The 27,094-nt window shown below is 35.9% G+C and overlaps 1 protein-coding gene across 2 annotated transcripts; it reads right to left on the bottom strand.

Moving 5' to 3' along the window:
* Positions 1-224: 224 nt before the first annotated feature.
* Positions 225-17,791, bottom strand: LOC120082908 (eukaryotic translation initiation factor 2 subunit beta). Of its 2 annotated transcripts, none has more exons than XM_039038319.1 (10): positions 17,518-17,791; positions 14,243-14,292; positions 13,533-13,641; positions 13,373-13,431; positions 13,253-13,307; positions 11,567-11,658; positions 2,776-2,921; positions 1,777-1,919; positions 1,013-1,098; positions 225-469 (listed from the first exon to the last, which is right to left on the bottom strand). In XM_039038319.1, the coding sequence occupies exons 2-10, from the start codon at positions 14,285-14,287 to the stop codon at positions 392-394; spliced, it is 813 nt and encodes a 270-aa protein (XP_038894247.1). In that variant the 5' UTR covers positions 14,288-14,292; positions 17,518-17,791; the 3' UTR covers positions 225-391. The 2 variants fall into 2 exon arrangements, with proteins under 2 accessions (XP_038894247.1, XP_038894246.1); XM_039038318.1 differs by having other exon boundaries at positions 17,576-17,789.
* Between the last annotated feature and the right edge of the window lie 9,303 nt (positions 17,792-27,094).

Here is a 27,094-nt window from a genome sequence, read left to right as displayed (position 1 = left end):
AATCCCAGGGAAATACACATTCCACCGATGCCCAAAATAAGCAATCCACAGCAATTACGATGAGAAGTTTATTTTCACCCTTCAACAATTAATTCGTGGTATGAGATCTCCGTTGGTTAATGGAAAACGAGAAGTAGACGACACAAACCAACAATGATTACGGGGAAAAAATGGATTATTTGGAAGGCTATGACCACCTAGCAAGCCACATGGGGAGAGAGAGAGAGAATAAACACCATCTCATAGCTCGTCATTATCTTAAATTCTGGAACCCCAACTACAATATAGCATTCACTTCAAAATTCACTTATGGTCCTTCGATAGTAAACCAAGTTTTAACAAAAGGTTATTACTCAAACATCGGGCTTCAATATAAAGGAACAAATACAAATCATGTCCCAGTGTTCCTCCGGCCAACACGAGCAACGAAGCCAGCTTTAATTGGAGCAACTGATCGTCCAGAACCACACTGTTGATCAAACACAATACACCGTAAGACTTAAGATAAAAACAAGCAAAAGAATGTGAAGCTTGTGAAATTGAAAATAATACCGATAGCCACCAGTTAATCATATTCCTGAATATTGAGAACTAATAATTAAAAAATAGATTTTCACGCACATGAAAAGGTCAGATCTTCGGCTGTCATTCTAGTATGAAGAAGCACAAGATAAATAAAAAATAATCTATTCAAAAATCATATCTCAAATAAACAATCGGGGATATAAAATAAAATTAACAGCAAACGCAACTATCCCGATTCATCATTTCCCCCAACAATGCAATCAAAAGAACCACCGCAAATTTATTAAAAGGTAGACCATTAAGTCCCTACTTTCTTAATCCTGGAGGCTGTTGCATTGATTCGCAAATGACAAACTTTACACAAAAATCACAACTATGCAATAAGCATGCATCAACTTCGTCAGACTGCACACACACACACACAACAAAAAAAAAAAAAAGAAAAAAAAAAAAAGAAAAACAGCAAAAGAATAGAGAAAAACCTTACCTTCTCACATCTGAGAAAGAAAAGCCGGTTCTCCTTTGAAAGAATAGTGTCTGGACTCTTGCACCCAATGCAAATCACATATTCATCTGAAAGAAATAAATAAATGAGGGAAGGAAAGAAACTATAATGAAGGTCGAAATAGAAGCGAATAAAATCACCCATAGTTGGTAACACGATGCATTCCAGTGGAGACTCGCCAACAGTAATTAAGATATTTTTTTTAAATGAATAACAGAGTTTTCATTGAAAAAAATTGAAGAATACAACGACATACAAAAAGAGAGCCCACGATAAAGAGAGGTAGCAAACTACAAAAAACAGCTTCCATTCAAGCTAAACGAGTCCTAACTAATAATTACAAAAAGGCTTTGTCACATAGCGCTCACAAACACAGAATCTAAAAAGACAAACTTCACTTTGAGATCTCCAAACCCTCTGAGAATTCTATTTTTCCACTCTTCAACCATTAAGCTTTAGCAGTCATTCACAGTTTTTTCCCTATCTCGTCTAGAAACAAGTCCACCAATTCCCTGTCGTATAATGTCTCAGAAGTTTTGCTCTAAGATGAATGTTGGGAAAAGGTTAAAAACATGAAAACGCTATGGAGGAATGGGACAATCAATAGATTTGTTAATATACCATAAATTTCCAATCTCCTTAACCAGCCAGTTAAACAAATTGGCAAAAGAGAAAACAACCATTCTGAATTAAGGTGAAATTTGATAGACAAATAGCATGAAGTAAATCAATGAGAGGCCACTTACTGACATATCGACGCAGAATTCCCTCAAAGTTCTTTGGTGCAAACCTTCCTTTAACAACTAATCTCTGCTGTCCATCAAGAGAGCCGCTGGTTCCCAGTTCAGCTAGTAAGAAAGCCATAACATGGTCTGGCTGCCGATGCATCCTATTTTATTCCATTTGTAGAGAGAGACAAGTTCCGAAGATCAGCATACAATTTAAACCATCAAGCATCTATCATAGATATAGAAATAGCAATTGGTGGGAGAGGCTAAATGAAATACACCATGCTGCACTTATATAGGGAAGGAAACACAAATACCCCCAGACTATCTGTGCAATAGATGATCTTAGACGGATCTGAAACTAGAAAATACAGATCAACAATTGGTGTGCAAGGAGCGATACTCAGCACTGGACACAAACATGATGATTGCAGTGATAACTATATTCACCTGTCATAACGATAAACAAGAAACTTTCCTATCCAAATGTGCCTTCCAATCTGTACTAGTAAAGAATGTGCTTAATGCAACAACCACCCAAACTCATTCTTTCAAGAATCATGTAGATCACAAGTTTTTATAAATCAATGAGACCCAGAACTAACCATGTGATAGGGATACATGTCATATACTACAAGGTAAATGCTAGAGCACATCTACCTATGAGTATGACATGTCAGTACTCGTTTTCTTTTTTTGAAAAAAAGGACCACCTTCATCAAGAAAATGAAAAAATACAAGGTAAATATCCCACAAAAGTTCAGCATTCAAAAGTAAAGACAGAAAGATACTAAAGATTACATCAAACAACAGATAGCGTGCATGCACCAAACAAGAGTTTAATTAACATATTGCGTGTTATGTAATAATCATATATACTTATTTGTTGAATTGAATAACACAAAACAGATTGACAAAAAAGAAATGCTTAAGTGCAAACAGAAAAAAATCTATCGCCATAATATGATAAATCTAGTAAAAACAAAACATAGTTATATAAGGCTAATGAACACATACGTTTTACATAGATCCATGAAATTGACAAAAACAGTTTTCTTTGTGCCTTCACGAAGAACTTGAGGAGGCCTCATAACTGTTCTACGCCTATCGCCTGCAAGCTCTGGATTATTCTCTCTAAGGATGTTGAATACCCGTCCAAGAAGCTGCACAGCAAGACAACAAAAAGGTGCGTATGATAGCACCCAATGGAAAAAAAAACATTTAATTAAATAACAGTTTAAAAAAAACATTTAGAAATGAAGATTAAAATTTTACATTTACCTTGTTCATGAGTTACAAATATATTTTTAATTTTTTTTACTGAAGTGACATTCGATGGAAATAATTTTTTAAACGAAAACAAGTCATTAAATTAATAAAATGAGTCAAATGCTTAAAGTACATGATATGAAACAAGAGAAATCTTAGCAACAAATGAAAATACAATGACATAAATAGACCAGTGATATGGTAAAACAAACATTGCTAAGAAGAAATAAATGCACTCAAATTTAAAGTAATATCATGAATAGACTATTCATCAAATAATTTGGAAAGAGAGCACCATGAAGAAGCTTTGACTCGAAGGAACTTGTCTCGCAAAAAAGAAGTTGGTTCCTTTCAAACAAAATTTTTAAGAGAATCGCTTTGACTCCATTCACCCATAAAAGGTGAGAGATAGCTTTTAATGAAGTCCCCCACTTAAAACTGAATTACATTCTCCTTGAAAACAAAGCTCCACAACCATTATAGAGTAAAAATAGAAAACAATTTCCACGGAAAAAAACAAATAAATAAATAATAAAACAAAATTGGAGAAGCTACAATACAAGAATTTGTGCTGGCAGTCTTCCACATTTTCCATACACAAAGGGCAAATTGAGGGCATTAATGAATGGCTTGATTTCCACAACGCTTTGCACAGCTTTGCAACCATGGGAGAAGCAGCAGCCAGATGCTTGAACAAAGATTTAACAGAAAACTGACCTGAAACTTCCAACTTCCAATTTCTTGTATCGGGTCTTTCAACCACTTTTAGAACCTCTAAGACGGCCAATAAATTCAGGAAACCCAGCAACTCTTCATCCTTCAGAAACCTTTTAAAAGTAATGGACCAGGAGAGAGGATTCACGTCCCAATAGTCAGAAACTGATCCATTGGGGATTGAGGCAATACAGGCTAAATTTGGAAACAAATAGCTCAATGAAGATGAATCCAGCCATAATCATGCCAAAAAGAGATTCTTGTGCCACTACCAAGTTTGAAGGAAGCAAGATTTTCAACTCGAAACCATGCTCGAGAGATATAATCCAAGGACTTCTAAGGATTCTACCAACTTTACCCGATGTGTGCCAATTATGAGAACCACTTCCATGAATGCTCTTCAACACCTTACACCAAAGAGCATCTGTTTCGTGCATATATCTCCATCCCCACTTTGCTAACAATGATAAATTTCTAGGTTTTAAGTCACCAAAGCTAAACCCCGCGTCTAAATTTCTGGGTTTTAAGTCACCAAAGCTAAACCCCGCGTCTTGTAATTGCTTTGAACCAATTCCCACTTAACCAAGTGACTGATTTTGCTGCCATTAACTCCTACTCAAAAGAAATTCCTCATAATCTTCTCAATTTCCAAAATTACCTTCATAGTCATAGCAAAAGAGGACACATGATATATTGGGAGATTAGATAGCACCCCCTCGTTCAAGGTTAGTCTTCCTCCTCAAGACAAATTAAATATCTTCCATCTGTCCAATTTCTTTGGAATTTCAGCCTCATTATTCAACCTATAACTTCAGAGGTCACATTACAATGTAAAAAAATGGGGAGAATTGTTGGGGAAGACAAAAGCTATTTTTACTACTAATAATCTCAAGAAACTTTATGACCCTGATCACAATAAAAACCGACCATTTCGACTCTAATTTAAGTCTCGACTTATTACATACATGGTTGAGGATGAAAGATGGCAATTTCTTTTGAATTTTATCATAAACTGGCTGCCAAAAAGACATCATTCTTGGATATCCTCCAAGAGGGAGTCCAAGATACAAAAACAGTAAACATTCCACTTGCAATTCAATCGAGAAGTTGTGGCAAGCATCCTATCTTCTTCAACATTCACTCCACATAATGCAAATCTTTCCCAATTGACCTTTTGGCCTGAACATCACTCAAAAAGCTCAATGATTCTTCTAAGTGAATGCAACATACTATCATCAACTTTACAAAACAGCAACGTAATATCAGCATATTAGAGAATGCATACATGCACCTTATCCTTTCCAACAATGAAGCCTTCAAAAGTTCACGGATAAGGCCAATTAGAGAACTTAATAATTCGCTAACAAGAAGAAAAAGGAAAGGAGAAGAGGATCTCCTTGCCTAATTCCCCTAGAAGCAATGATTCTTCTTTTTTTTTGGTAAAAGAAACAATTCATTGATATGTATAAGGGAGAAACCCCAAGCAAAAGGAATTACAATAGACATCACCAATTACGGACTAAAAATGATAACTGAAATGAGTGAACAAGTGCCTTGTTTTACACCAAGAAAAAGCAGTACACAAAACAAGCTCCAAAAACCGAGTACTAGGAGAAAAAGTATCATTAAATAGTCTTTATGTTCCTTTCACCCCATAAGCACCAAAAGAACGCACGAATAAAGGCCAACCAAATCGTCTTCTTGGAACCACCAAAAGGATGACCCACGAACAATGAAGCCAAAGTATTAGAGATGTTATTAGGACAAGTAAAAGACCAACCAAATGCAGGCAAAATAAGATCCCATAAGCTAGTAGCAAAAGAACAATGCAAAAATAGTGGATCGACGTCTCAGCATGCTTGTGACACACATGACACCGAGAGGGAGAAAGGGATATAAGGCATACGATGCTACAAATGGTCAACAGTATTAATGGCACCCCAGCTGAGTTCCCAAAGGAAGATCTTAATTTTTTTGGGATATTTATCTTTCCAAATCACCAAATAAAGATCAGTCAAAATAGGATTCATATCGCCCACTAAATCAACCATAAGAGATTTAATATTAAAAACCATGGAAGGATCAAGCAGCCACAACCAAGTATCAGGAGAGGAACACAATTTGATAGAGGCCAGATAAAGGGATAAAGAAGCCCATTTAGCAATCTCCAACTCAGTAAGATTACTTTGTAAGTCTAAATTCCATGCAAATATATAAGGGATCCAGGCATTAGCAACAGTAACCTCAGGTTTTTGTACAATACGAAAAAAAATATCAGATGAGCCCGACAAGAACACCACAATTAAGCCAAAAGTCATGCCAAAAAGACGTAGAAGCACCATCACCAATACGATGACTAATCTGATTGGCAACCAAGTCGATAAATTGACAAATGAACCTCCATGGAGCTTTGGAAAAACCACCAGAGATAGGAGAGGGCCAAACACAATCAGAGGAATAAAACTTAGCAACAATAAGATTCCACCATAAGGCATCATACTCATATAAGAATCACCAAGTCCATTTTGCAAGAAGCGAAAAATTACGATGTTTAAAATTTCCTATGCCAAGGCCACCCAATAATTGAGGATGTTGAGCAATTGCCCGATTCACGTTGTGCATGTCACCACCACCATGAGAACCTTCCCAAAAGAAATCTCGAACCAATTCGTCAAGGCGACTAATAACAAAGGAAGGAGCCTGAAACAAAGACAAATAATAAGTCGAGAAGCTAGAAAGAGTGGCTTGAATGAGCGTGCCTGCCCCTTGGTCATCCTTTAATGAAAACTGAAAATCTCTGATTTCTTACACAATCATTGATCCATTGGATTCGGGTTTCTTACGCAACCATTGATCCATTGGATCCATTTTGCATCCCTTTTAATATTAACACATTGTCTAGAAAACCCAATCAACCCTATTGAAGGCCTTTTCTAAATCATGCTTCAATATCCAACCTTTTTTCTTTTTAACTCTATATTCCTCCAGAACATTGTTTGCTATAAGGATTGGATCTAGTATTTGCCTTCCACCAACAAAGGTGCATTGAGTGGGAGATATTATACTTGACATTATCAGTGTTTAGCCTTTCTGCAAGAACCTTTGCAACAATTTTATAAATCAAACTAATGAGACTTATTTGCCAATAGCCGTTTACAAAATTCATGTATTCTTTCTTCTATATCAAACAAATGAAGTTTTCCTTGATACATGCATTTAGCCTCCCAACCTCATAAAATTCCTGAAAAAAGCCTCCGAAAATCAGCATAAAATAAATTCTAATGCTTCAAGAAAAACTTAAATGTTGAAGCTATCGGGACCGGGAACTTTATTCTTGCCAATAGAACCCACTGCCCTTCTAATATCTTCCACGAAAATGAAGCTGTGAGAACTTGATTGTGTCCAACAGAAACTTGAGTCCACTGCAAATTCAAGGGAATAGACCGCAAGGAGTCAAAGAAACCCAGAATTTCTTGCTCTCTCTCTCTCCAAGAAGTGCCTGAGCTTGACATCAATTCTGTAATCATGTTTTTTTCATTTTTTTGCAGCCAAGAACCAATGAAAGAAGGCATCATTTTCATCTCCCAACCGAAGCCAATTAAGCTTGCTTTTCTGTATTGAGTTTCTTTCTTCTACAAAATATAATACCAACTTTCCTTTAAACGCAACCCTTATATCTCTACTTCAAGATTAGAATTTCATTGACTTCTGCTTTTGCATCAAAAAAATCAAGCTAGCTAATAGACTTTTTTCTCTCTTCTTTCTATCTTCCTCAAGATCAGCAAACCAAGCCTTCAAGGCATCTTTTATTATTCTGGGCTTAGAATATATATATTTAAAAATTTAAAATAAATAAATTAAAAAAAAAAAAAAAAAAACCCGCCCATCCTTGCAAGTTAGAGTCTTCAATCGAAGACGTCACTCGAGCAAAAGACACTCCTTTAGTAGTAGCCAGATTTATTAGAAAACCAAAAAGGGGAAGGCCACCATAAAATTGCACCTACTTCTAATAACAGTGGGAAATGGTCTGAAATAGTTCTAGACTGCCTTCAGACTCTAGAATTAGCACTTAATTCATCCCAATCTTTAGTAATGAAAATTCTGTCAATGAGAGAGCCTAAAGAACCAATTCCTCCTCTAGACCAAGGAAAATTACCATTTGAAAGGGTACATGAGACCGGCAGTAGCTGAAGTTGTTAGATTTTCTCATACCTTTGGTAAATCTTCCAACAGGAAAACACTTGTGTGCCCATCTTGTGATACTGAAATCTCCTCCAAACACCAAGGAGCAGAAATATACCGATATAAAGATGACAATTCAGGCCAAACAAATACCCTTTCCTTTGTAATCATTAGGTCCACACAGACATTTTTTATCCATAAGGATTTCCTGCACTGTAACATTAACTGATAAAGTATACGCTCCTTTCAACAAATCTTTAACCTCAAGCTTCCTTTCATCCCAAAGAACTATCAAACGACCAGATTTGCCATAAGCTTCCACAAAGGTCCAACCAATATCTCTATAGCTCCACATTGATTAAAAATTCAAGTCAAAATCTTCTCTTTTTAGCTCCTGTGGAAGAACTGATTCAGGATTCTGACGTTTGATGAAATCTTTAAAGCCAACCCTCTTAGAAATGTCCCTGAGCCCTCTCGTATTCCATGAAATAATCTTCATTATAAACTACCATAACTGGAACTCTTACTCAGCAAAGGAGGAAGCTAACAAGAGGCTTGACCTAGTTGAATACTACAAATTTAACAGTCTTCTCTGCAGAACCTTGAAAAGGACCATTCAATGCTTCCTCAACTCAACAAGCCACTAATTTGGCTTGGAGAGTTGTCACCCCAACAAGACTGATGATTGGATGCTTGACACGCTTGACAGTCCTGCCTTCAGCAGTAAAGGAAAGATCCTTTGGAGATGTGCTACACGGTCTCTCTCGTGGTGCCTTTGGGAAGAAAGAAATAGTTGAATTTTTTAAGATGAGTTTGCTTCTTTTTATTCTTTTTGGACTTTTGTTCAACGTACAGTCTCTTGGTGGTGCACAAATTACACCAAATTCTTTTGTAATTACAGCTTTTTGATAATTTTTAACAATTGGAAGGCTCTCCTTCACTAATGCTTTGAGGGGTTTTCTCAACCCCTTGCCCTTAAGTTGTTCTCTCATGTCTAGCTATACTTGTTTGTTTCTTATAAAAAAGATGCTTTTGAGAATTCATCTTCTAAGAATTGAGTATCTAACACCGAGCAATCTGTCTGAGACTCAGATTCCTCTTCTTTACTACTAACATGTGCAGTGATATCAACGTCAAAATCAATTGGAGGAGTTTTTGGAAGAGAATTGCAAGGGGTGCATCTTCTGAATTGGACAAAAGAGTTTGCAATCTGTAATATTGAATGAGTAATTTCCAGAGAAGGCTTCACCAATTTTGAGGGGCCCAAATTTTTAGAAGAAATACCAAGAACTTGAGCATTTACACATCTAATTTCTACTGCATCATAATTTGTCTTACATATCTTGGTGAAATTTGGGCAAGATATTTCCCTTGAAAAATGATAAGAGAATGTTGGAGTTAAACAACCAGAAACCTTTTCTATAGTTTACTCTTTCCAATTGAAACTAAACGTCATCTTTTCACTTTCCAATTCTGTCATTTCCTCTTCCCTTTCTTAAGCACAATTTTTGGCTAAAGAAAGAGAATCCCCACGCTTCCGAATGGGCTAACAAATGATTCATCTTCTCATTACCATTTTTCAAAGAAGAAAGGGGGCATTAATTGAAATCACATGAACTGGGGAAGATTGACTTTTCTGCCTTCCAATAACTATGTTCCCATCATTTAAATCAACTTTTCTTCAACAACATTCTCTTTCTCATAGAATGATGCATTGGGTACACATCATTCGCATTTAAACCTTGTGAGAGAAAAGCAGCCGCATCTTAAACTTTCTTTTCGGCGTCCTCAACTGTTCTCTTCATATTTCTCAGCAATATTCATGGAACCCATAACGCCATTCTCTTTCTCATTGAATGATGCATTGGATACATCATTCGAATTTAAACCTTGTGAGAGAAAAGTGGCAGCATCTTCAACATCTTTCTTTTTGGCTTCCCCAATTGTTGTCCATATTCCTTGGCAATATTCATGGCATCCTCAACAAGACTATCTTTTCCTTATTCATTTAATCTTTCAAAACATGCATCATCCGATCTTGATGCATGGAATTTGAAAAGTCATGACCAAGCAGATTAACAAAATCAAAATGTTTCAAAATCCTGAGAATTCCAAGGATCAATTGCTCCAAAATTGATTGTAAAATCACCAAGATTAAAAACTTTTATATTCATTGATGTTGGGATGAATCCACAAACATTCTTTTCAATCTTGATAATAGCTAAAGAGCAATCTAAACAATTAAGTGTCTAAAAAGAAACGTTTACCAATCCACCTAATTGTTGCCCAATTGCATCGAAGACCGAACTTTTCCAATGGGAAAAAAGTAAATTTTTAATTCTAATCCATCCCCCAACGGTTCTTACATATTCTGGCCTGGAGCAGGCTTTATTTAACCAAGCATCCAATTTCATATGCAACTTTCCAAACAACTTCCATCTACCAACATTCTCACAAAGATTTGATTCATTTCCAACTACTTCCATCCACTAATATTCTCACAAAGATCACATTTCCAACTTTCAAAAGTGTTTTATGCTCCATAAACGGTGGAGTGATATTTGTGTTTGGGAAGAATCTTCCAAAGTTTTCTCCACTTCCTTCCAAGAGTAATGAGCAAATAATCTTGATACCACAAGCAAGCAATTTAGATTTAAGTTTAGCACTTTCGATTCATTCTTAGTGCAGAAGGATGCAATGCTATCAGTTGTATGCTTTGTTCTTGGAGCTCTGAACTTTATTGAGTGTCTGAGCACTTCTTAAAAGGATCATTTCCCCTTTGATTCTGATGTAAATCCTTCAAAGGTCTTCTTTCCTTCCCCCGCCTCACATGAAACCCAAAAATAGTTTGCGCTATCGAGAAATGAGTTGAACGACAACCAACTCTTTTTGAGAAGGCTTAACAGGAATATGAAGATTCTTTCTTCCTCTTGATGCAAACCAAAACACACATTCAATAAACTAACCCTCATCCGTTTGAATCTAGCCAAGCATAAGATACCTTGATCCCATTTCCTCTTTTTTAGAAAGTAGGAATTCCACCAGCAAGTTCATCACTTCTCCATCTAACCATTTGAACATTGAAACTGAGAGGGAAATCTTCTGATGGCTGCTCAACTCTTCTAAAATGAAATATTCTTCTTTCCAAAGACAAAATGGTAATCTTCAATTTTTATTATGCATATTATTTTAAGTTGACTCAAGTTATAATTGCCCCAACCTTGCCAATCCCGAGGCTGACTGAAGTGACAACTTTTTATTATAAAAGAAGAAACCGTGAACCGAACCAATTCGAACCTGTACCAATGGCAGTTCCGGTCGATTTTTTAAGTCTTTTTGGATTATCCTTACACCCATCATCTTGAGGGTGTTGTCCTTTCCAACTCCCCTGGATTCTTTTAAAAGTATTTATTTTAACTCCGTCAATTTAAGACCATGTTCATTTAACTATTTCTCATCATAAAAAGTACGCGTCTGAGGGCACGACTGATGAACTACATAATAATAGGAAAAAGATAGTCACACCAACTAAAAGAATGACTGGATAGAACCCAAAAAAGATCCATTTCCTATAAAACATAATCATATACTAATTGAGTGCTACAGTAAATGTAAAATCTCAAGATTTCAAATATAGCAATACCTCCTCATATTCATAATCGCGGTCACTTCCCTCCCAAGGGTAACGATACTGCAGAACAATTCCCTCACGGTCTTCATTTTCCCCCACTTGATCTGATAGGCATGATAATCACTTTTTAGTCGAAAAAAGGGCTACAGTTGAAAAGGAGATGGTGAACAAAAAAGTATAAATTATATAAACAACTCTTTTTCAATAAGAAACTCCATTCAATACAAGGCCACTTACATGGTTCTTTAAATAGTACGCCTTTTCAAAAAAACACACCCTAAGTGCCATGCTTCTAAAGCAAGTCACCCTCTTAATGAAACAAGCTTGAGGTGCATGTCGAGCCATGTGAAACCTTTGTTTTCTTTTTTATTTTTTTTAAGTTCTTAATAAGAATCAACATATTCTAAAAGTGTTCATCTTTATCCACCATGGCAAATAGAGAACTTCATGTCAGAGGTTATACAATATGTAAACAAGTTTAGCCAATAAACTTTTAAATTAGTGTCAGAAGGGATACAAAACATACAAGGGTAAATAAGTTTAGCCAATAAACTTTTAAATTTGTGTCGACACGTTCAAAATATCCATGTTTCTCCATTGTGGCGAATCGAGAACTTTGCATTAGAGGAGATACATCATACAAATTCATATAAAGTTAAACAAGTTTAGCAAATAAACGTTTAGCTTTGTGTTTATATGGTCATTGGTCGTAAAAATGAACCTGTTAAAAGTGCTCATTTTGCTCCACCATCGTGAATCAAGAACTTTATGTCACAGGAGATACAAATTCATATAATGTTAAATAAGTTTAGTCAATAAACTTTCAAATTAGAATTTTTATAGTTAAGCACTAATAGATCACTAGATTCTCAATTTGAGGACATAATACTTGCCTAAAGTATTGATAGGTCTGTTACATGTTTAAAATGTTTATAAATTAAATGTTGTGTTAGACATAAAATCTAATCTGATTTTGTGTCTAGTAGGTCCCCTTTTAGACCCTTAATTATTGTATCTACAAGTTACAAAATTGGGAGTTTAATGTCCAATTAGACATAAAATTAAAATTTACGTATACTTAAATTTTTAAAAATTTTAAATGTGGAAGAACAATTTGATACAAATTGAAAGTTCCCAAATCAAAGTAATATTGACCCATTAAACACAAAATTGAAAGCTTAAAAGACTTATTAAACAAAAGTTTGAAAATTTAGGGACTAAAACTCTGTTTTAGCATCCATATAAATATAATTTTAAACACATTGATATATAATATTTAGATTAAGTAATATCAATTACAAAATTATAATAAACCATTATATAACTATCCATGTAAATATGTATAAAATCCATTATTTTCCCCACAAGAGGCAGACCCTGCGTGCTTACAAAAGCTTCAATTTCTTAAATTTTTAATTATCTTATGATTCATAAAACTATTTTCATAAGTACAAAAAAGTGTATTTACATTTTCTTTGCAGTCCACGTTTAAGGCCGAAATAAATATAATGATGATATAACCTACTGTCCCTAACACTTTAAAAAAAATATTACTTATAGAAACTATACACCTTCATTTGTCTCAATTATTAACAAGACAAAGAAAGTAGGTCGAGAGATACTAAAAGTAAATGTAATAGTATGAAAATGAAAAAGAAAGGGATAAGGCATAACAAAGTTTAAATATACGTTGCTAACCTTCCAAATCCTCCGTACCATCTGCACCATCGTCATTCAAGGAGCTAGCCTCTACCTAGAATTAAAACAAATGAAATCAGTCACGAAACAGAGCTTGAACAACAAAAAGTAAGAACATACTGGTTTTTTCTTCTTCTTTTTAAGTCCAGAAAATGTGGTAGTCTCCAAACCATCAGAAACTGCAAGATAAAAGGAAAAAAATCAATCAACAATCCTCATATCACCAACAAAATGAAAACATGATGAAACAAACATAAAATGGAATGTCAACTTTTCATACCTGACAAACTTTCAGTTTTCTCTGCTAACTTGTCAACAATCTCATCAGTCGGATCCTGAAGTACAACCTTCTTCTTCTTCTTCTTCTTAGTTGGATCAAAGGGGGCAATCTGCAAAAAATAAACCATACATATGCATCATGGTGTTGCATCAATGTTTGCACTTGGACAAACGGTTCAGAAACTGCACTAGATCACAATTACTTAAAGGTTTGGATAAAAAGACAGTAAGATACCAGCCTAAGCAACTCCACAGAAAAAATGCAGCTTTGATGATTAGCACCAGTAACCAATCCAATAGAAAATACATTAAGAATTGGATTGGATTGTGTAATCTTAAACAAGACCAGATAACTAATATTGTAGCATTTAAGTTAACTGGTCTAATCATCAATGACTGCCACCTCATGGGTTACAATTTATTCCTTGGATTTCCGGAATGCTTGTTAATCAAGAGTCAAGACCACACAACCATAAGTACAGCATTGGGTTATAATATACACCCTCAGCTGTACATGATAGAAATGAATTTCCCCCTGGGTGTTGAAACACACAAGTTTGTGGTCCGCCAATTTACAACTCAAAGATTTAGGTTTCCTTAGGTGAATAATTGTAAGGGAAAAAACAAAAATGGAAAGACCCACAATATGTGAAAATTTTGAATAAAAATATATGTGCTTGGAGATAATAGATAAGAAACAAAAAAACTCACATCTGCCACCTGATCATTCACATCATTCTGAACTTCGTCCGCCATGGTTCCTGCAAAAATGTATAGGAGGGTTAATTTAACTAAGTTAAAACATAAACACCAGCAAGCAAATAATAAATCATATAAGTGGACAAATTAAAATTGGGGTTTCGACACATGATTGGCAATAAAAATCAACCCACGTGAAGAATCTGCTCGCCGATGAATGCAACCATATTTGTACTTTGCCTTTATAGTTCTTCCACCACTCATCTAAATGAGAATACTCAAACTTACGAAGTTTGAGTGTGTTTCCCAGAGAAACTCACCACAATTGTACCAAAATATAATTTTGATCATACTCACTTTTTTTATAGGAAAATCACCTTTCATTGAGAAAAAATGAAAGAATACGAGGGCATACAAAAAAAAAAGCCCCCAAAGAAACCCTTTATAGAACTCAAGGACACGATGTACAACCTATAGAACATATCTTGTTCAAGTAAGGTCATAAAACAACCCTTTAAAGAAAGGGTTTCCAACTAAGCAAGAAGTTTCCTATAGAATAATTACAAAAAAGCTTCAAAACCGAAGCCCAAAGCAACACATGAAATCTCACTACGGTTCTTTTCCAGACCTCTAGACACCCTATTGTTCCTCTCTTCCCAAACATCTCATAACATAGCACACACACCCCCAAACCACAACAAACGGCCCTTCTCTTTGAATGGCAGAGGGAGGAGGAACTCCTCGATCATCACACAAATATCCCACTTGGCCAGTTATCTAAACATCAAACTCCTGCAAAAAGCAAATCCACACAAATCTTGTGAACTGACAACCCCAGAGAAGGTGATCCAGGTTTTCCTCCACCTTCCGATAGAGAATACAACAGAAAGGACCCATTAACAAGGACCCCTTCTTAGCAAGCCTATCCAAGGTGTTGACACGGCCAAGCAAAACCTACCAACTGAAAACTTAATTTTCTTTGGTATCTTAATCCTCCAGACCACGTCGAAGACTGACTCACAAGCAGGAGAGGGATCCAACAACCACTTAAAGAAAGACTTACAGGAAAATCCCTCAAGGGGATTAGGCTTCCCAACTCGAATATCCTCTCTCCTCCCTGAAATTACACTCCCCCAACAATGAAAGAAAAGAGGCAACCTCTGTCGTCTCCCTATCAGTTAAATGACGACGTAAACTGAAAGAAAAGGACATAGAGCTTCCCCACCACACCAAAAAGTCTCAGACCAGACAATTTTTAAAGGTCAAGAAGTGATAAAAATGAGGGAATGCATAATAGAGGACTGTCCCCAACCCCATGATCTTCCCAAAAGCAAGTATCCTAACCATCCCCCACAATGCAACAAACCAAAATGGAGAACGAAGGGGTTTCTAACACAATATCTTTCCAAGGGTTCTGGTGTGTGCCCTTAAACCCTTCGCCATCTAGACAAAGGGATGAGTATTGTATTTATTACCAATGATTCTATGCCACGAGGATTCGGGCTCGAGGGCAAAATGCCAAAGCCGCTTAGCCAATAGAGCTTTGTTTCGAAGTCGTAAATTTCCAATCTCCAACCCACCTTAGTGCACAAGAAGGCACAAAACCTCCCAACTAATCGGGTGAGATCCTTTACCTTCATCTACACCTTCCCACAGAAAGTCTCTCATGTATTTCTCAAATACTTTTTACGAACCGAGTTGGGAGCCCTAAACAGGGAAAGATAATAAATAGGTATGCCACTCAACACAGATATGATCAGCGCAAGACTACCCACCTTGGAGAAGTAACCTTTCTTCCAAGAGTCAAGCCTTTTCCGGATCTTCTTAGAAATGGGATCCCAAAAAGACAAAGCTCTCAGGTTACCCCTAGAGGGAGACCCAAATAACAAGAAAAAGTCCCAACCTCGCAACCAACCTTTCTAGCCCACCTATCAAAGCTTGTCATGCTCACAGTTAATGCCCAACATTTGGCATTTGATCCTGTTAATTTTAAGCCTCGACATGTCTTCAAAGAACACATGCATCATGTTCAAGGATCTCGTCCCATGGCTTTTCTACGACCGTAGGTTCTTTCCCATTGAACCTATCAAATATGTCACATCCAAGAACAAGGACTCTATCTAGCTGGATGGAAACAAATTGCAGTGATCTCAAACATTTGTTGCAAAACAACAAATACAGAAGGAACGGTGGAAGCCAAGATCCAAAATGGATTATTCATACTGCAATGCTAAAGCGCGAATGATAACAATAACAAACAAATACCTTTTAAATAGGCATTCAGAACAAGTGAGAAAATATAGGAGCTACCAGAGAAGGTGGCTGCCTTTTAACTGCTAGCTAATTGTGTGAACCTAACAAAACTAACTCTTGCTGAAAGAATCTCCCACCATTTCAAATACATAAAGAACTAGAAGGGGAAAAAATGCACCTTCAGCCCTGAGGTTTGAGAAGCAACTCAATTTCCCCAAGTTTACATGTGACATTCAAAGCCTAGAAGCTTAGAAAAAGTAAAAACAATAATCCTAGCAACAACGTTCCAGGTATGGAGAAAGGTAACTGATCCGGCAGATCAGCTCCTTGAAGAGCCTATTGATAATCTGGGTCATGTACATGCTCGTTATCAATTACATGTCTATATATTAAGATTTTTTTTTTTTCTATATATTAAGATTGTATATTATTTATGGTAAACTGGCAACAAAAGTAACGTCCACTCCCCTCTCTCTCTCTCTCCCCCCCCCCCCTGGCCAACCCGAACCTTAACCATCAAAATCGTAGAAACAATTACTCAATTCCAAACTTGAAACACGGGAAAATAAACTTAACCAGAGAACCACTCCATCCCCTCCCCGTTTCTTCTTCAATGCCACAGATACTTTTGTAACGAGAGAGACAGAGAGACAACCTGATAAAAATATGTGATTAGGCAAGAGTTTGCACCCAACGCCTCTCAAATAATCTAAATAGAAAAAGTTAAATCCAGAAACAGACTATCCACCTGAATCAAACACAAACATAAACTAAAGGAACTACAGATGGTCACAATTTATCAATACCAAAATTTTCCAATAATCAATCATAGGAACGAGATACTGAAACTAACCCTTGTTTGAACCCAAGGATTTGGAAATATTTGAAGTGAAAACGATTTGGTCATTTCAATTCAAAACGGGTCGGATTTCGCAGGATTTAAAATAATGTTTCACCTCATTCCAATTTTACCCTATTTTGACATTTTTTGAACCGAAGGAAACACGATGAACATAACAAGAAAAAGAATGAACCGTGCAAACTATGATCGACTGAGAGATCGGGGTCATGGAATTCGAGTGTAAACAGAACCTCGATTATTAGTGTTGTAAAAGAATGCGGTGCGGCTGAAGCAAAACAAGGGACGGGTGCCGGCGCGGTTCAGCAGAGAGGAAGATGGGGAGAGATAAAAGAAAAAGCGTTGCCGATGGATGCGTGCGGGCGTGGGTTGTGGTAGTGAGGGAAATGTGACGAAGAATGAAAAGAGGAAAAAAGAGGAGGAGTAAATGTGCGGCTGCTGAAATATTTAGTGGCAGGAGAAAGAGAGAAAATTAGGGTTTTCCTTTTAGAATTATTTGTATAATCGAGGTGAAAATTTCGTCTACAAAAATATGACGTTTCAATTTTTATTTTTATTGACAGAATGTTAATGGATATTTTTTTAAAAAAATCAAAAAAAAAAATATATATATATATATATATATTTAAACTAATACATAAATACTTTGTACTATTTAAACAAATATTGTTTTCAAATATAAAAAAATGAACCAAAATATTTACAAATTGTTAGATTTTTCTACTAACTAAGTGGACTTTGAAGTGGCACTTTCAAAATTTGACACCTAAAGATTACATGCTAGTGGATTTTGAGATGGAAGACATGCAAAATAGGATTTTGCATGTAATTTGTCTTTAAATAGTTTCGTTTTTCAAATGTTTAAAAATTAATGTTTTTTTTACTTTTCACTTGACTCTTCCAACAAAATCTCTTTACTCTTCACTTTTCTAGAGTGAAATTCCCTTTAGTTCACTAACAAAACGATCCCACCACCGTGTTATTCAATCAGAGAATAGCGAGGATTTACCGTTGGTGGTGTCAATCGAGCTCAGGAGAGGAAGATTGCGGTGGATTCTACAAAGGTTGTAATGTCTAACCCTTTATGCATGCTTATTCTTGTTTTTTATGCAATTAGAACACTATCGATCCTTGCTTCTATTGTGCATGTTGTTCTTTATGTTCCAACAATTTGTATCAAAACATGCTTATAATGTTCTATTGCATATTGGTGGGTGTTTTTTCATTTATTGATTGCATTGTGGGCTAAAGTGGATATATTACGGTTTTGGCATTTATTTTCTTTTAATTTCTTGTTGAAATTTATAATTGCTCACATGCTTATGAGCATTAATGTGTGGCAAAGGGTCTGTAAATTTGCTAGAGTCATTAGAGTTGTTCTTAGGTTGTAATTGCTCGGTTCCGGGAAAGAGGACAGCATCATTTTTGGAGAAGGAATCAATACAGACCCGTTTGATAGCTCCAAACCTGAAAGCAGCCTTCCAGACCCGAGAACCCGACAACCCAACTCAATTTGATGAGCTTCTCCGTGCGCCAGCTATCTCCACAATCTAATTCATCTGCACACCCGACTCGACTCGGTTTGGTGAAGCTCCATGTGCCCCCGCTTCGCGACCTGTCAACCTGCACGCTCCAGTCCATTGACTTCGCCTTGCGCATTGACCGGTCGGTCTAGATGGTCTGGACCGGTCGAGTTGACTTGGTTGAGCCGGTTTGACCGGTTCAATCTGGTTTTTTAAGTTTTTAAGCTAGTTCGAGTGGTTTTTGGCCGGTTCGAGTTGGTTCAAAGAGTTTAAAGCCAGTTCGAGGGAGTTGCTTGTTGTTTTATGTTATAAATTAGGTGTTTGTTTACATTTAATGCCAAAATCGGTCCACTTTAGTGTTGTTTAAGTATTATGCATTTGATGTATGATATTATTTTATTATGTGTGCATAAAGTATGCCATATAGTTTTTTATAAAACTCCACCATAGGATAAGCATGTGGCATACATTTGATATATATCATAAGTGTTATAATGTATATAGTATGCATGCTTAGTTTTAATATAAGTGTTATATTAAAGCATGTCTGTTTAAGGAAGCATGTTATAGATGAATGTTCTAGGGTTATAAATGTTATAATTTTTTTTATAATTGTTATAAAATAACCTAGAATTTTAAAATCTATAACAAAGACAAGATGCATGCTCACTTAAGGTTAACCGGTGCAATTCAATCGCATGTTTAAGAGTTAGAATAAGTCAATTACTTGTAAAACAAAAGTTGTTTACTTACCCGGAGAGATCTTGTCTAAGATTGGGGGTATTTAAGTTGATGGTTTACAAAACACCTCCTACCTGGAGATCAAACTAGCGTCTTAAGTCAATAACCTTAGTATGAGCATGTGTGAGTGGTGTAAGGTAATAATTTTGGTTTATCACCTAGACATCATAGGTTAATCCCGATATAAGAGTTATATTAGGAAAAATCACTTAGACTTAGGTTGTTTAATTAGTCGAAACATTCCTAAATAAAGATTTACCCAAAAACAAGTAGAACACTTCAGTGAGAGTTTAATAACATATATGATATGTTGTTAGAACGTTTTAGTGGGAATTTAATAACGTATATGATATGTTGTTATAACACTTTAGTGGGAGATTAATAACATTTATGATATGTTGTTTTTTAGTTCTTGCGTCCCTAAAAGTTCACATCGAGATTCATGCTTCGCTTCGTGTCACCCTGAAAGTGACCTCCATTTGGAAAGTGTTTGCATGAATCAAGATCTAAGTGAATAGAGGAAGTTGTTCACAATAAAATTAAATATACAATGTTTTGATTTTAATCCTCACGTCCCTAGAGAGTTCATACCGTGAGATTCATACAACGTTTCATGTCCCTCTGTAAGTGACCTTCATTCAGAAAGTGTTTGCATGAATCAAGATCAAGGTGAATAAGGAGAAGTTGTTCTTTACAAAATCAAATGTGTGATATATTGATTTCAACTCTCACACCCCTAGAAAGTTCACACCGTGAGATTCATACAACATTTCGTGTCACCCTGGAAGTGACTTCCATTCGGAAAGTGTTTGTATGGATCAAGATCAAGGTGAATGGGGAACTAGTTCATAGTAAGTAGGTGAAGGATATATGTCAACGTGTTCGACGGTCTCTTCCGTTGGTTTGGATTGTGAGATTCCTATGTTACGTATGTTGGTTAGCTTTAAGCAGCCCTTGCTAGTTGTTTAACGACGGCTATCCTCTCGAAGGGTTGTAACATGGGATTCATAACAACTCAAACTTCATAAATTGATAAGATTTCTTAGGTCGTTTCCCAACTTTGACTCTCCAATTCGGTAGCATCATTGGAACCGCTAATCTCTAAGATCTGAAAATGGAGGGTTACATTTATAGAATTACTAAATGTTAGTAAGTTCTTAACCAAAAACGGTAGTTAGATGACTATCAGAATATGAGTTATTCTGGAGATAGTATTTAGTCAATAATGTCTTGCTTTAGTGAATGAATATTTGACTGCCCCTTGGTAGCACTTATTCTAACTCGCTATAGTGTCGTTGCAGATAAAGTAATGAGATTTAAGTACATTATTACTTTGCTAAAATCTGATTGGGTTTAAAAGCAAATCTCTAATTAGAATTTGTTTATAATTTCAGCATGTTGAATTCTTCAAATTTACTCGCTTTCGACACTTTTAACGATAAATCAACATGAAAATCGAATATACCAGTAGTTAATAATTTATATTATGTTTTAACCGAGGAATGTTCTCTATCTCCCAATTCTATTACTTACCATAATGCACAACAAAGTAAATATGATTTACTTGTCATTGAGACGTACTTGGTGGAAAATGATAAGTTAACCTGGATATTGATTCAGGAGCCGCTAGTCATATTTGTACTTTTGCTTGGGAAACTAGTTCCTGGAGACAACTTACAGAAGGCGAAGCAACCTTTAAGATAGGGACCATGTTTCTTCGGCTAAAGTAGTGGGACATATAAAGTTATTTATTGGAGATAGATACATTTTACTTGAAAATGTTTATTATATTCCTTTTATGAAAAGGAATTTAATTTCTATCTCATTAAGAACAAAATTACAAAGTTTCTTTTGAATATAATGAAATGTTCATTATCTCAAAAGGCAGTATAGTATATTCTGCAAATCTAGAGAATAGCTTATATGTGTTAAAACCAACTAAGGTAAAATCCGTTTTAAATATAGAGATGTTTAAAACTGCTAAAACGAAAAATAAGAAATGAAAATTTTCTCCAAATGCCTATTTTTGGCACCTAAGAATAGGTCACATTAATCTCAATAAGATTGAAAGATTGGTTAAGAGTGGACTTCTAAATTAGTTAGAAGATAACTCTTTACCACCATGTGAATCTTGTCTTGAGGGTAAGATGACCAAAAAGATTTTTTTACTGGAAAAGGTCTTAAAGCCAAAAAACCCTTAGAGTTGGTACATTCAGACCTTTGTGGTCCGATGAATGTTAAAGCGATAGGAGGTATGAATATTTCATTAGCTTCATCGATGATTATTCAAGGTATGGCTACATTTACCTAGTGCATAATAAGTTTGATACACTTGAAAAGTTTAAGGAATATAGGGCAGAGATTGAGAACCAATTAGATAAAAAGATTAAAACACTTTGGTCAAATCGAAGTGGTGAGTACATAGACTTAAAATTCCAGGACTATTTGATAGAACACGGAATTCATTCACAACTCACGGCACCTGGCACACCTCAACAAAACGGTGTTGCAGAAATGAGAAATAGAACCCTGTTGGACATAGTTCGTTCTTATGATGAGTTATGCTTAGTTTCCAAGTTCTTTTTGGGGTCATGCAGTAGGGACTGCAATGTGTATATTGAACATGGTTCCCTAAAAAAATGTTTCAGAAACACCTTACGAGTTATGGAGAGGACGTAAAGGTAGTTTACGTCACTTTAGGATTTGGGGCTATCCAGCACATGTGTTGGTACAAAACCTAAAGAAGCTGGAATGTCGTTCAAAGGTATGCTTATCTGTAGGCTATCCAAAAGAGACAAAAAGTGGCTGTTTTTATGATCCTCATGAAGATAAAGTATTTGTGTCGATAAATGCAACATTTCCAGAGGAATACCATATTAAAAATCATCAACCTCGCAGTAAGCTAGTACTAAATGAGATAATCAGAGAAACTACAGATAGATCAACAAGAGTTGTTGATCGGGCAGGTCTTTCAACAATAGTTATTGATGGAATTGGTATTTCACATCTTTCTCAAAAGTTGAGAATGCCTCGATGTAGTGGGAGGGTTGTGCAACAGCTTGACCGGTACATGGGTTTAACTAAAACGTAGGTCATTTACCTGATGATGGCTTAGAGGATCCATTGACTTTTAAACAAGCAATGAGTGATGTGGATAAAAGTCATGGACCTCAAAATGGAGTCAATGTACTTCAATTTAGTTTGGAATCTTGTAGATCAACTAGAAGGGGTAAAACCCATTGATTGCAAATGGATCTACAAGAGAAAACGAGACCAAGCTGGTGATGTATAAACCTACAAAGCTAGACTTGCGACAAAAGGATTTTCCCGAAGGGAAGGGGTGGATTATGAAGAAACCTTCTCTCCGGTTGCCATGATCAAGTCTATTAGGATACTCTTGTCTATTTCCACTTTTTATGATTATGAAATCTGGCAAATAGATGTCAAGACAACTTTTTTGAATGGCTATCTTGAAGAGAATATCTATATGTCTCAACTAGAGAGGTTTATTACACAGGGTGAAGAGCCAAAAGTTTGCAAGCTTAATAGATCCATTTATGGGTTAAAACAAGCGTCTCGATCCTGGAACATGAGATTTGATATTGCAATAAAATCTTATGGCTTTGAACAAAATGTTGACGAACCTTGTGTTTACAAGAAGATTGTCAACAATACTGTAACTTTTCTGGTTCTATATGTTGATGATATTCTACTCATTGGGAATGAAGTAGAATTTATAGCTAACATTAAGACGTGGCTAGCCACGTAATTCCAAATAAAGGATTTGGGAGAAGCACAATATGTTGTTGAGATTTGAATCATTCGGAACCGCAATAACAGAATGATAGCTTTGTCTCAGGCATCTTATATAGACAAGATGTTCTTTTTTATATATATCAAATGTAAGATTCCAAGAAAGGTATGTTACCTTTCAGGCATGGAATTAATCTGTCTAAGGAACAATGTCTTAAGACACCTCAAGAGGTTGAGGTTATGAAATGAATTCCATTCATCAATAGTAGGGAGTTTAATGTATGTCATGTTGCCTACTCGTCCCGACATATGCTATGCAATTGGAATTGTCAGTAGATATCACTCCAATCTTGGATATGATCATTGGATTGCCGTTAAAAACATCCTCAAGTATCTTCAGAGAACAATGGACTATATGCTTATGTATGATGCTAAGGAACTGATCCTTATTGGATACACTGATTATGACTTTTAGACCTATATAGATTATAGGAAATCTACTTTGGGGTCAGTATTCACTGTGAATGGAAGAGCTATAGGGTGGAGGAGTATCAAGGAAAGTTGTATTGCTGACTCCATCATGGAAGCTGAGTATTTAGCTGCCAGTGAAGCAGCTAAAGAAGCGGTATGGCTCATAAAGTTCTTGACCAATTTGGAAGTTGTTTCAAATATGCATCTGTCTATCACTCTTTATTGTGATAATAGTGGTGCAGTTACTAACTCAAAGAAACCTAGAAGCCATAAGCGCAGAAAACACATTGTGCGCAAGTACTATATCATCAGAGAGATCGTACACCGAGGAAATGTGATTGTCACGCAGATTGTCTCTAAAGATAACTTTGTTGATCCATTTACAAAGGCCCTCTCAGCTAAAGTGTTCGAGGATCACCTAGTGGGACTAGGTCTACAAAATAGATAGAACTAGGGCAAGTGGGAGAATTAAAGGGTATCTAATGCCCTAGTTTATTGTATTTATTCTCTCATTACTCAACATTGTATATATATTTGTATATATATGTAAAATCCACTGGAGTTTTAGTCCAAGGGGGAGTTTATTGGGTTGTATGTCCTAAACTCACAGTTTGTAATGTTAAATATATTCTATTATCAATAAAGATGTTATTGACGTTTATTCAATAAAACTATTATTGAATATGTGAATTGCACTTGTAAAGTCTAAATCCAATAAAATAAAGATCTATGGCTATTATATGAATATGTGAACTTTATGTGGAAACATAATAATGGATCAAGTTTAGTAAATAGCCAAAATGGTCTATAGTATACGAATAAGGCTGAGTACCTTATTTTGGTAACACTATTGGATGCGATCCACTCTGTAGTTGTTACAATTTATTGTAAAGTGCTACAAATGAAGTGATCCTGATTCGTTTATGTATTGACATGAGGAGCGGGAGTGTCCTATGCAATGAGTTTGCATAAGATCAGACCAAGAATCAAGTCATTATTAATTTATAACTTTATTTACTGTTCAAGACTGACTATTTCAAAGTGATGACCTAGGAAACTTGACCTTAATCCTAAGTTAACTATGGACGCCTGTTTATTTGGGATTATCCTTAGATTTGCATGGGTGAGGGTTGGCTCAATAGCACCGACTCAATAGGCCTCCCATTTCAGGGGTAAGACTAGGAAAATAGTTGAGGACATAGGGTACAAGACGAAATTCACTCCCCTGCTTTTAGGGATAATAAAGAGGTTGTTCCCTTAAGTGCTAACTCCGGGTATTGAACAAGGGGCCTCACCCTCTCATTGGCCCGAAAGGGACTTGGTTTAGTGATTGGATCAAAAACCAATTGTTCATTAGAGGATAAGTGGGACTTAAAGAGCAAGATGTAATCTCGGAGGTAAAAAAACTTTTGACCCAACTATTATTACGAACAATCTGTGAAAGGTTGGCTTACTTATCATGGTTATATCAAATGAACACATAATATATCAATTGGGTTTGGTGTCTTAATTCTCCCGGAGTCTCGTAGTTTATAAACATTGTACACATTATTATGAATAAAATAAGAGTTATTTTATTTGTATTTACTTATATCTAATAAACAGAGATCCATGAATATTGTATGCAAACTCAAGCATGTATATGAGATATACAAGTGGATCATGTCTTAAGTAATAACCTAAAAGGTCTGTAGTATAAGGATAAATGAGGGATACCTTATCCTGGTGATACTACGGATACAACCCGCTTTGTAGAGGTTTACAAGTGTTGTGAACTACTACAGATGGTCTGATCTTGACCATTCATATGGAAACTATACAAAGAGTTTATATAAGACCAGACCACAAGATGAATAGTCTCTTTATATAAAATCGTTGATACTTGAGACTTACATCTCACTTTAACGACCATAGATGACATGTCCTTAATCCTGAGTGTTTTGGGAACTTCTGCCTTTGAAGGCGATTCTTTGATTAGTATGGGTGAGAGTGGTCAGATTGCCAACTCAACAAGCCTATCTTTTTGAGGATTTGTCTAATTTGGGAGCTGGAAACTCAATTACACAAGATGGAACTCACTCCTTCCCCAAAGCAGGGGTAAGTAGATAGATTGCTCCCTTAAGACCTGATTATGGGTCTTGAACATAATGGCCACAGCCTCTCTTTGGAAGAGAGGACTCAGTCATAGTAGGACTATGACTTATGTTCATTAGAGGGATTAGTGGTACTTAAGGAGTTAGATGTAACTACAGGGGAAAAACGATAAATTGACCTAACTGTACTTACGAGAGATCTATGAATGGTTATCGCACTGTTGATTGGTTGATATGGACACAAAAATATATCTATAGTGAGGAGAGTGCAGCTGTCAGTCTTTAGTGGAGTGCTCGGCAGTTTACAGATGGTGGATCCTGTGACTAAAGAGTTTAGTCAGTTATTCACGTATCGTTGGAGCTACAAGCTACAGGTCCATAAGGTCCCTTTAGTAGCTCAATGGATTCAAGTTGAGAATAAGTTCTTGGAGTTACTTTGAAGTGTTCAAATTAACAAAAGAAAATTCAATTATATATGATATAATTGGTGTGATGTATGAAATACATCAAGTGGAGGATTAATGTAAAAATGATTTACATTAAGTACCATAAAATAGAAAAAGAACTGTGGTTTGTATGTTTCATGAGATGAAATATTAAAACTATAGGTTATAAATATAATATGGTAAGTTGGTTATTATATTTATTTATAATAATATTAATTATTTGACAATTATCTCTTTTTCTCTAATAACCAATCGAGTGGAAGGTTATTCATGGTTTTATGGTAACCGGGAGATAAAAGAAAAAATATTTTCCTAAAATTAATAGTTACTTAATTTGAAAATTTTCTCGCGGACAAGGCATCAAGTGAAAGTGTTTCACTAAGCGATAGCAATAGAGAGATTAAACAATCGTGCACATTGACTATACGATTGTTCATTCAGCTGGTTGTTGCTAAACAATCGCTTGGCTTTGTCTATACGATAGACTGCCATTTTTTACACAATCGAGCATTCGTCTATACGATAGATAACTTCCTATCTCCCACTTACTTGATCGCCTACACGATCGTTGTCCTCAAGCCAAGTCCATACAGAGCCCACAACTCCTGGATTCTCACACCGAGAATACCAAGGTAACCATTGTAGTGGTGTCCTCATTCAACTCGATTGTTTTCAAGGATCTGGAGGTCGTTCATTGTGTTTATGTTGTACTGGTCACTACGTTC

The sequence above is a fragment of the Benincasa hispida genome, chromosome 8 (assembly GCF_009727055.1).
Source record: "Benincasa hispida cultivar B227 chromosome 8, ASM972705v1, whole genome shotgun sequence".
Lineage (NCBI taxonomy): Eukaryota > Viridiplantae > Streptophyta > Magnoliopsida > Cucurbitales > Cucurbitaceae > Benincasa > Benincasa hispida.
This window is presented reverse-complemented; position numbering and strand designations above follow the sequence as displayed.